The sequence below is a fragment of the Protomyctophum bolini genome (genome assembly GCF_963924005.1).
Source record: "Protomyctophum bolini genome assembly, chromosome: 21".
Lineage (NCBI taxonomy): Eukaryota > Metazoa > Chordata > Actinopteri > Myctophiformes > Myctophidae > Protomyctophum > Protomyctophum bolini.
This window is the reverse complement of record NC_137882.1, coordinates 1574213-1586701: the sequence shown is the minus strand read 5'-3', so window position 1 is coordinate 1586701 and position 12489 is coordinate 1574213. Positions and strand designations below refer to the sequence as shown.

Genomic DNA, 12489 nt, shown 5'->3' with positions numbered 1-12489 from the left:
TTGACATCTGAGGGGTCAAGAGTTGGTTTCTTGAGGAGTGGTGTTACTCTGGCTGACTTGAGGGCAGATGGGACGCAGCCTGAGGTTACTGAGGTGTTGATGATGGAGGTGATGAAGGGGAGCAGATCAGGTGCGATGGTCTGGAAGATTGGAGACGGGACAGGGTCAAGAGGACAAGTGGTAGGTCTAGAGGATGTTACTAGTTGTAAGACCTCGTCTGGGGAAAGAGGAGAGAAGGAGGACATGCATGGTATGTTGGGGTTAGTGTTGGTTGAGTCAGATGCCACTTTATGTGGGAGGGGAGGAAAGGAGCTGCTGATATCATCAACCTTCTTCTCGAAGTAGTTGACAAAAACATCAGCAGTGAGGGATGATGGTTGAGTGGGGGGAGGGGGTTTAAGGAGGGAGGAGAAAGTGGAGAAGAGCTTCCTTGGGTTAGAAGTACAGGATTGGATTTTGGTGTGGTAGAAAGAGGTTTTAGCAGTGGTTAGTGAGAGGGCGAAGGCAGAGAGGAGTGAGTGAAAGTGGGAAAGGTCATCTGGTAGCATTGTCTTGTGCCACTTTCTTTCGGCTGCCCTTAGAGGTGTTCTTTCAGATCTGAGAGTTTCAGATAGCCAGGGAGCCGGTGGACATGAGCGAGCTGGCCTGGATGAGAGCGGGCAGTGTTTGTCGAATGCAGATGAGATAGAGGAGAGGAAGGATGAGGTTGCAGTGTCAGGTGAGAGGGAGAGGAAGGACTCCAGGGAGGGTAGAGAGGAGAGAATGGAGGATGAGAGGGAGGAGGGGTTTAGGGACTTGAGATTGCGTCGAGAGGTGACGTTCGGAGGGTTAATAGGTTTAGGCGGGAGGGTGGAGAGAGAGAGGGAGAAGGTTATGAAGTGGTGGTCAGACCTAATTAAGGGGGTAACAGAGAGTGTGGAGGGAGAGCAGGCTCTGGAGAACACAAGGTCCAAAACATTACCAGCCTTGTGAGTGGGAGGGGAGGGAGATAGGGAGAGGTCAAATGAGGCCAGAAGGGATGTAACGGGAAGATACTTCTCTGCGGTAGGAAGGTTGAAGTCACCCAGTAGAATCAGAGGGGTGCCATCTTCCGGAAACGAGCTCATCAGAGAGTCTAGTTCTTCCAGGAAGTTCCCGAGAGTTCCAGGAGGGCGGTAGAGCACAATGAGGATGAGGGGGACTGGCTGTGATATTGAGATATACGAGCTCAGCAAGCCAGCCCAGCTGGCCAGTCTGGGCTTGCTGCTGAGCTAGCATTCTGAGCTGACTGGCTTATCAGCCCTGCTGGTTCTGTTGCTGCAAGGCAGGGTGGGGCAGACCGGGCCAGGCAGACAGAGAGCCAGGACTCGAGTGAGGCCTGGCTGAGCTGACCGAGCAAGGCTGGTATGGCTGCAATGGCTGACTGCAAGGACTGATATGCTCTGGCTTGGCAGCTTGACTTTCTACACTGGCTGACTGGCGGAGCTGGCTGGCTGCGTTGGCTGACTGGGAGGGCTTGCTGGCTAGCTGGCTTGCTGGGCTCCCTGAGGGAAGATTTGTGATGGATCTCTAGGGGCATCGGCTTGTGTTGAGCCTTCCAACGGCGTCTACCTTGATCTCCGTCCTAAGAAAGAAAGACAGAAAAAGAAAGACATACACAAACCCAACTATGCAGCTTCCATATGAGGAACCGAGACGCAAAAAAAGAACTGCGCGTCACTTGGGATGGTCATAAACTCTCCAACCATACCCACCATGTATCTTGGAGTTACAATGGACAGGACACTCTCCTTCAAAAAACACCTGGAGAACACAAAAGCCACAGTCAACACCCACAATAACATCCAACAGAGTATGCCTGCTCAAGCTGGAGCCAATCATGTCACACCAGATTGGTCGACACAGCCCTAAATGACACCTGTCGCATCATCACGAGATGTGTCAAGACAACACCTGTCCCGTGCCTTCATGCGCTAGCCGGCACCTCCCCCCGCACATCAGACGACTGTGTATCGCACAAGATGAATGGAGAACACAGGAGATAGACAGTGAAGTTGGGGATGAACGAAGGAAAGTCTGGAATTAAATGATAGAGAACACCTCACACACACATAGTTTCCTTTCGTGGCTGTTTACATTCGAGGGTCGCCGGTCCTCTCGAACAGAACAGTTTAACGTCATGCCCAGGACGAAAAGATATAGAGAACACCAACATGACAAAAAACACCACCCATAGTTCACAACGGTTACAGCAAACTCTGTTGCATCACAACTGGTGGCCAACAGTCTTAACCAACACCGCCGCCGACCCACAGGAGAATACCATCGCACAGTGGTATCAGACCAACCACAATCAGCCAGCCCTCAAACCAAACCCTTCGACCTAGAAGAACTCGAAACTGCAATGAGAAAGTTGAAACCCGGAAAAGCAGCAGGGATTGATGACATACTGGCAGAAATGATACAGCACCTGGAACCTAACGCAAAGACCTGGCTTGTGGGGATACTGAATACATGCATGGCACAGAAAACCATCCCTTCTGTCTGGAAAAAGGCCAAAGTGGTTGCAATCCCCAAACCTGGCAAAGACCCATCATCCCCAAAGAGCTACCGACCCATTTCCCTCCTCTGCATCACCTACAAGAGAGGCTGCTACTTCAACGCCTCATGCCACTCATAGACACCAAGCTGACTAAAGACCAAGCTGGTTTCCGTACCAGCCGCTCCTGTGCTGGACAGAGCTCAACCTCACCCAACACATTGAGGATGGGTTTGAGGGAAAACAAATAACTGGAGCAGCATTCAGAGATCTCTCTGCTGCCTACGACACTGTCCAACACCGCACAATGGTCAGGAAAAGCCTCCTTAACAACAGGCGCTTCTATGTCCAGTTAAATGACCAGAGGAGTAAATGGAAAGCCCAAAAGAACGGCCTCCCACAAGGTAGCGTGCTCGCCCCCCTCCTTTTCAATATCTACACAAACGACCAGCCACTACCCACAGAATGCCAGCGTTTCATCTACGCCGACGACCTCTGCATTACGACCCAACAAGCAGACTTCCAGAAGATTGAGTCTGTCCTTGAAAGTGCCCTCCAAGGAATGTCACGCTACTACAATACAACCATGTGAAACCCAACCCTATCAAAAACAAAACTATGCAGCTTCCACCTGAGGAACCGAGACAGGGAAAAAGAACTGAGCGTCACTTGGGATGGTCACAAACTCTCCAACCATACCCCCCCCATGTAACTTGGAGTTACACTGGACAGGACACTCTCCTTTAAAAAGCATCTGGAGAACACAAAAGCCAAGGTCAACACCCACACCCGTTAAATAAATGTTTACTCACCTCAATCAAGTTGCAGGCAGGCTAGCCGTCTACCTTGATCTCCGTCCTAAGAAAGAAAGACAGAAAAAGAAACACACGCATTTAGAACGACTTAAACCCTCTATATTTAATAAAACAATTCTGGACAGGAATCCTGTATTGCAGGGGTGCCCACATTTACATTGTGATCTACCAGTAGATCACAAAGGCTGTGCAGGTAGACCACATGGCATGCCCCTGTATATAATCTATCACTTGAATGAAGGTGACTTGATTGATTGACATAAAAAGGCGAGAAAAAAAATCAGGAGAAAGTAGCTATTTATGAGCTTAATGTTCCAGTTCTATTTGTGTCTGTTACAGTCATTACAATTCCACTTGTTTAATCTGTATCCTGACTGCGTTCCTGATTGGATAACATTGCAGTTTCAGAAAAAGCTTTTTCTGTTTAACAAAAAGCTGGAGGGACCGGGAGACCTCTGACCTCTGAACAAACACTATAGCAATGATTACTGTCACACTATAGAGCTATTTAACACGGTTACTGAACACACACTATAGCAATGATTACTGTCACAATATAGAGCTATTTAACACGGTTACTGAACACACACTATAGCAATGATTACTGTCACACTATAGAGCTATTTAACACTGTTACTGAACACACTCTATAGCAATGATTACTGTCACACTATAGAGCTATTTAACACTGTTACTGAACACACTCTATAGCAATGATTACTGTCACAATATAGAGCTATTTAACACGGTTACTGAACACACACTATAGCAATGATTACTGTCACACTATAGAGCTATTTAACACTGTTACTGAACACACTCTATAGCAATGATTACTGTCACAATATAGAGCTATTTAACACTGTTACTGAACACACTCTATAGCAATGATTACTGTTACAATATAGAGCTATTTAACACTGTTACTGAACACACACTCTATAGCAACTGGCAGTAGCAACTCTCACTAGCAACTGGCACTAGCAACTCTCACTAGCAATTGGCACTAGCAACTCTCACTAGCAACTGGCACTAGGAACTCTCACTAGCAACTGGCACTAGCAACTCTCACTAGCAACTGGCACTAGCAACAGTCACACTATAGAGCTATTTAACACCGTTACTGAACACACTCTATAACAATGATTACTGTCACAATATAGAGCTATTTAACACTGTTGCTGAACACACACTATAGCATTGATTACTGTCACAATATAGAGCTATTTAACACTGTTATTGAACACTATAGCAATGATTACTGTCACAATATAGAGCTATTTAACACTGTTACTGAACACACACTATAGCAATGATGGGAAGCACCCTATGATCCGACGGACCATTGCTCCGAAGGAGCATTGGTCCGAGGTGCGCTGGGGGTCGGGAGAGGGTGGGTGGTTAGGTTTAGGTGTCTGCCCCGGGGGAGGTTAGGGTTAGGGTGAGGGTTTGAGGTAGGTTGTCGATCGGACCAATGGACCGTCGGCATATTGACGCGGACCCAGCAATGATTACTGTCACAATATAGAGCTATTTAACACTGCTACTAAACACACACTATAGCAATGATTACTGTCACAATATAGAGCTATTTAACACTGTTACTGAACACACACTATAGCAATGTCTCACTAGCAATTGAAACTAGCAACTCTCACTAGCAACTGGCACTAGCAACTCTCACTAGCAACTGGCACTAGCAACTGGCACTAGCAACTCTCACTAGCAACTCTCTCTAGCAACTCTCACTAGCAACTGGCACTAGCAACTGGCACTAGCAACTCTCTCTAGCAACTCTCACTAGCAACTCTCACTAGCAACTCTCATTAGCAACTCTCACTAGCAACTGGCACTAGCAACTCTCTCTAGCAACTCTCACTAGCAACTCTCACTAGCAACTCTCATTAGCAACTCTCACTAGCAACTGGCACTAGCAACTCTCACTAGCAACTGGCACTAGCAACTCTCATTAGCAACTCTCACTAGCAACTGGCACTAGCAACTGGCACTAGCAAATGGCACTAGCAACTCTCACTAGCAACTGGCACTAGCAAATGGCACTAGCAACTGGCACTAGCAACTGGCACTAGCAACGGTCATACTATAGAGCTATGTAACACTGTTACTGAACACACTATAACAATGATTACTGTCACACTATAGAGCTATGTAACACTGTTATTGAACACACTCTATAGCAATGATTACTGTCACAATATAGAGCTATTTAACACATTTACTGAACACACACTATAACAATGATTACTGTCACAATACAGAGCAATTTAATTTAGGTAACCAAATGGACTCCAATAGTAGATCTTTACACTCTCAATAGTTTAATTGTTAAGCATCTGCTTAATTTCCCCAAAAAAACGGAATGTAGAAGATTGCTTTTAATCCTTTGTTTGTACCATGTTGATGTTTTGCATGTATTACTGTAGGAGAGCGGTTAGTGACTGTGCCTTATTAACATTAGTGGTAGTCCGTGGCTCAAAGATGTCCCTTATGAAGTTACTTGTTGTGTTTATATATGTTACTACTACTATATAAAACCGTGATCCAGTACCCGAATGGTTACAGTCGATGGTTTCTCCTCCCAGTGGAGGACCGAGTTGGTTTCGTTTTGTTTGTGCATTCGGCTACTGGAACACGGTTTTACACAGTAGTAGTACGAACATAATATATAAACATCACAACAAGTAACATCATAAGTGATAACAGATGTTTGAACAACAACAACGTTAAGTATTAAATAACATACCTGCTGCGGACATGACGACGACGACGGACATGGTGTAGACGTGGCACTTCTCAAACAAACACTGACCAAACCCACCTCCACGCGTCTCTTCCGTATTTGAGGGGGGGGGTGTCACTTCCTTCCGGTGTGAGGCCACGCCCGCGAGTTTTTTGCCACGATTTTCTTGTAGACGTGGAGCTTCCTTGAGTGAGATCCGGAAGTGGCTCTTCCGGGTACGTCACGGTTAAACTAGTCAATTCAGACCTTTTTGGCAACGTCCTCAGTGGTCTAGTGGACTAGGCATCGCGCTTTGAATCCGAAGACTATAATTCCATGGGTTCAAACCCATGGATGTGCCAAACTGTGTTCAATTAATTGCCTCTTCTGCTAGATTAAACAGCAGTTATACTTATTATTGAGACTCAGAGAGCATGTTGACATGAATAGCAATAGTTATAATAGCATATCTGTGTTATAATTAATGGGTTTGATTGATTGATTAAATTAATATTTTATTAAAAATGTAGAAGAGTACAAGTACCGTCAAAACAAAATAATTCACATGCAAGTGAAGGCATGGCGTTGCAGAGGCAAAGGAAGCACTGGTAGGTCAATCTGAGAATCCCATCGTCAAATATTCGGGAAAACAGCGCCTCCGCTGTTGTTCCTCGAAATTAGACTCTGGGGGCAACGTCTGTTTAGAATTTCGATCAACCGGAAAAGGCCCTTGCTTTTCCGCCGAGTTCCACTACTACCGCTGTGTCGCACAGTTTTCATTCCTACTTTCAACCATTCCTTTGCGGAACAAAACATGGATGTAACGGAGGAGGAAACTTTTGCTTGTGTGCTAAGGAGAGTTGCTGTTCTACACAATGTTGAACATATCAAACCGCTTCAGCACATTTGTTTGAAATATTTAATCGATCGACGAGATGTTTTATTATGTTTACCTACTGGTTTTGGAAAAAGCCTCGTATATCAAGCTTGGCCAACGGTGTGTTCCCTACTTTCCGAAGCCTTTCCAGAGAGATGGCTAAAGGACGCTATCGTTTTAGTTATATGCCCACTGATTCTATAATGGAAGAGCAAGTGAAAATGTTGACGGAGCGAGGCATTTCTGCAGCATATGCTGGGCAGAATGCATCTACAGACTCTGAAAACATGCCGTTTATTAACATTTAATCATAATAATGCTAGAAAATACAATTTAACCATGTGTACTACTACTTATGCATGTTGCATCATGGCATGCAGAAAAACAGCCAGCTTTAAACTCACGAGTCACAATGCATCTCAGTGCTATAGTATTGTGACCTTATAGATCACCCATTTTGATCAAGTGCTGAGTATTTAAGGGATTAGTGTCTAAAATAAAATACACTGAATGTACTTTTAGTACTGTCAAACGATCATATGGACCCAACCATCCATTAAATCAAGTTTATTATAAATATGCAACACAATTTGAAATTTAGACAATAAATGTAGCTAATTTAAGAGGATTTATATTCATTGATTACACTGACTAGATAATGGGTCCTTGTTGACCTGTAAAACGTAATGGACCCCTTCTCAAAGTTTAAAGCAAAAATATAGATAATACCACGTCTGAAAGGCTTTGTATCCTAATGTGATTTGTGAAACAGTGTGAAAAGGAGCCCCCGCGGTTTCCAAATCAATTCACTTTCAGATTGAACACTAAACCAAAGCTTTTATAACTTTAATTTGTACTGCAAAATACATTTGTTTTACGTCCGTTATATTTGTACGTCACGGACTGTTCTGAAGTTGCTTAAATAAAGGGGTCATTTGTTGGGAAACGTAAATATTAGCACACAACACAATTAACGCATTTGATTGAAGTTACACTTAATCATAACCAACGCTTTTATTCATACTTTGTACTGTACACAGTTTACATTACATTTAGTTTGACGGAGTTTACACTTATTTGTTCAACATAGGACAACATTAGATAGGACTTCCCCGTTTTTTTTTAGGTGAGATGGAGATGCAGTTGCACAACGCTTATGTCTAGCATTGTTTCGGTCATAGGCTACAGTTCTTTGACCGAATCGCCAACCTTTTCCAAAATTTCTTTGGTGCGCGAATATTTCATCAACAATTGTTTGCAGCTTAAGCAAATCGATTTCAGTGGATCGTCTGCAACAACAGGTTCTTCGGTTATAGCTTCCAAACTAGTCTCCAATCCCTGATTTGTGAATAAATTAAATACTTGTCCTTTTACTCCATACTTTAAATAATCTCCACAAACTCTACATACATTCGTAATAGGTTTATTTGGTGTTTGTTGACCAGAGGAAGCCATGTTCAATAATAATGGAAGCGTGTAGGTTTGCTTCCAGTGGGACGAAATGTCCTCGCTGCACACACATGTAAATCCCGCCCACTAAATGTGATTGGGTGATTGCGCGGCTGACTTCCTGAACTACAGCGTCCATACTTGTAGGCCAGTGATACGTTTCTTTCTACTGCTTGCCGACAGACTAGTTGACGCGAGGCAACAGTCTGTCTTGAGAGACTACTGGTAGGTATACTTACTGCATGTTGTACCATATTATACTTCTGAGTAACGTTTGCACTTACATTGCACATCTTCACCTTTTAATACATTTGAGTGATGTATGCACTTATAGTACCATGTTGTACTTTTGAGTGATGTTTGCACGTTTGTAGTTTTTGCATGTTTTGCATAATGTTTGCATAATGTTTGCTGTATTAACACGTACAGATGCGCACACATATAGTAAAGTAAATTGATCAAATCGATCTGTGACTACTAAACTATTAAAGGGACACTTCACCCTTTTTGCAAAAAAATACATGTTAATGACGTTTAGAAGCTTTAGATCACTTTCCTGGGGGTATTTATGTGTGTAATATGTGGTTTTAGATATTTTAGATTGTAGCAGTGAGCCTGTTGTCTCTGATGTCATGGACACTGGGCTCACTACCTTCCTGGACTACAATTCCCATAATTCTTTGGTGCACTGCTCCTCCTTGTGGAAAGGGGGGAGAGCTGTCTTACTGAGAAGGAAGTGAGCCCAGTGTCCATGACATCAGAGACAACAGGCTCACTGCTACAATCTAAAATATCTAAAACCACATATTACACACATAAAGACCCCCAGGAAAGTGTTCTAAAGCTTCTAAACGTCATTAACATATATCTTTTTGCAAAAAGGGTGAAGTGTCCCTTTAAAGTAGCTTCTCAGTCCACCTTAAGACAAATTATGATGTCTAAAAACAAATAGCCTATTGTAGGGATTTGGAAACTCTTAAATGAGCGTTTTATTTCTGATTGTGATGATCATTTGCAGAGTGATTTTTTTCTTCTTCTGTGTAACAGTGAATGGGAAACAGCGTAAAGCAAACTGTATGCCTTTTTTCTTTCCATTGAAAGTGTACACTGTTATATTAGCAATGATTCATTATTTTTTTTAATTCAAAGCCTATAGTCTGTATTATTTTATTATTTTATAACTTTGATGCTATATGGCGAGGGCCACTATATTTCCACAATCACTCCAGAGGGGCCACATTGCATATAGCCTATACTGTCGTGGCAAAAATAGCCGATCTACAAGCTCAACCTGTTTTGACCCCTGAGTCGCATTGCGATGCATATTGCAGGCTTGTAGATCAGCTATTTTAAAAAAAGATCTGTATATTATACATGTCAAAACTTTAAATGAGACATACAGCATTTATGTATACTTTTATGCACATTTTGAATTCGGGATTTTTACTTGTAACAAAGTAATAAGTATACATCTATATTGCAGTATTGATACCATGATACTGACTTCAGCAGTACCTACTATGCCTATGCTGCCCTCTAGTGTTGGTCCACAGAACTCACACTAAACTTGTGTCGGTGTAAACGTGTCTTGTGTTCCCCATAGCATTATAATGTTAACATTATATTTTCATTAATGTTTTGTCTCTCTCTCTCTCTCTCTCAGCAACCCAGCAAGACACAGCCAGCGGACAGCAATCAACAGCATCAGCCTCCACCACTCATGATGTATAGGTTTACTTTTTGTTCTTTTATGTTTAAACTTCATTAACACTATTTTGTTTGATGTAGGACTGTGTTGGACCTGACAATACTGAGGGCTTTCCAAGCAGTCCAGAACTTTGCAGCGTTCTTTATACTCCAACTAAAAGACAACGATGCCCCTGTCCAGAGAGGAGGTGGACAAAGTCTGTAGCCTATATGGGAGTGTTTGTCAGAATATGACAAAAAAAGGTGCAAAGTTCCCAGAAACTCAAAGGGAGTTTCAGGACTACAGGCCTTCTGTGGGGTATACGAAACGGTGCGTACAGTTACAGTAGGCTACTATGTTATGTTGAACAAGAATGACAATGTTGCATCGTGCTATTATATCATTTCTTGTACTAGCACTAATGTTGCTCAATATACCTTCGCAGGTCCTTTGCAGGGCCTATAGTGAGGCAGCAAATGACTTTCCTTGCTATTTTCTGTGTAGTAATATAAATCGCAGTGTGGGGAAGGACATGATAAAAGGCCTGTGAAAAGGGATACCTCAAGGAAGCTATTTAAATATTTCAGGAGGTGGCGACTTACATATTACACAAAGAAAAAATGATACGATCAATATTTTCAGGTACAAGTAACGACAAGATAGACTGGACAGGAGTGTGCTGGAACAAGGGCAACAAACCCAGTTGTGAGACCAGAGAGCCTGCCTCCTGCAGTTCAGAGGAAAGACCATGTATGCCGACCGGTGCTGTGGAAAATCCACTACAGGGACCCCCTGACACTACAGGGACCCCCCTGACACTACAGGGACCCCCCTGACACTACAGGGACCCCCCTAACACTACAGGGACAGCCCTGACACTACAGGGACCCCCCTGACACTACAGGGACCCCCCTGACACTACAGGGACCCCCCTGACACTACAGGGACCCCCCCTGACACTACAGGGACAGCCCTCACACTACAGGGACAGCCCTGACACTACAGGGACCCCCCTGACACTACAGGGACCCCCCTGACACTACAGGGACCCCCCTGACACTACAGGGACCCCCTGACACTACAGGGACCCCCCTGACACTACAGGGACCCCCCTGACACTACAGGGACCCCCCTGACACTACAGGGACCCCCCTAACACTACAGGGACCCCCCTGACACTACAGGGACCCCCCTGACACTACAGGGACCCCCCTGACACTATAGGGACCCCCTGACACTACAGGGACCCCCCTGACACTACAGGGACAGCCCTCACACTACAGGGACCCCCCTGACACTACAGGGACCCCCCTGACACTACAGGGACCCCCCTGACACTACAGGGACCCCCCTGACACTACAGGGACCCCCCCTGACACTACAGGGACCCCCCTGACACTACAGGGACCCCCCTGACACTACAGGGACCCCCTGACACTACAGGGACCCCCCCTGACACTACAGGGACCCCCCTGACACTACAGGGACAGCCCTCACACTACAGGGACAGCCCTGACACTACAGGGACCCCCCTGACACTACAGGGACCCCCCTGACACTACAGGGACCCCCTGACACTACAGGGACCCCCCCTGACACTACAGGGACCCCCCCCTGACACTACAGGGACCCCCCTGACACTACAGGGACCCCCCTGACACTACAGGGACCCCCCTGACACTACAGGGACCCCCTGACACTACAGGGACCCCCCCTGACACTACAGGGACCCCCTGACACTACAGGGACCCCCTGACACTACAGGGACCCCCCTGACGCTACAGGGACAGCCCTGGGGAAAAGGAGAAAGGGGTCAGTGGCACCATGTGGCTGCAGTGTTAGGCCACCTTTCCTTGCAGCCCTTGAGGACACTATCCCGACAGACACCCACACCAGCTGTCCAACCTGTGTTACAGCTATTCACAGCCGACAGGTAAAATATATTTTCTTCACCACAGATCGTCTAGTTTCAAATAGCCGGTTTATAGTGGATATAGCTGATGTTGATGCTATATTAAAACACAAACGCAAAACCTGGGGATTGATTGATTGATTGATTGAAATATTTATTAACAGTTTGTAGAATTACAGTAACATTTCAAGCACAAACTCAATACAAAGACTGTTAACTGTGAGTGGACGACCCAATTAAGCGTTACACTTGTTTACAACAGGGTCCACATTGTTCAATTCATCAAAACATTTAGAGACATACAAATAGACACTTCTATGTAGTTAAAGAACAGAACAGGAATTCATCATATAGGAAGCAAAAAGGGAAAAGATACACATACAGTGTGGGGAAAGGGGGGGGGGGGATTTCAGATTTTACAGAGGCCAGTTTCGAATTGCAACCGTCCGTATAGGTGCCCTAATAGCCACTGCGACGCGTTGTGAGCTTGT

The 12489-nt window shown here is 44.8% G+C and overlaps 1 protein-coding gene across 1 annotated transcript in view; it reads right to left on the bottom strand.

Annotated features, from left to right (window-relative positions):
• Positions 1-3134: 3134 nt before the first annotated feature.
• LOC308336020 (retinal-specific phospholipid-transporting ATPase ABCA4-like) overlaps positions 3135-12489 on the bottom strand; it is a gene marked incomplete at both ends in the record, with an annotated part of 167311 nt that continues 157956 nt past the window's right edge. Inside the window, 4 exons of the mRNA XM_080793262.1 lie at positions 3135-3272; positions 3364-3376; positions 3709-3715; positions 6098-6302. Of these exons, the coding sequence (XP_080649388.1) occupies positions 3135-3272; positions 3364-3376; positions 3709-3715; positions 6098-6302 (363 nt within the window). The remainder of the gene's footprint in view (positions 3273-3363; positions 3377-3708; positions 3716-6097; positions 6303-12489) is intronic.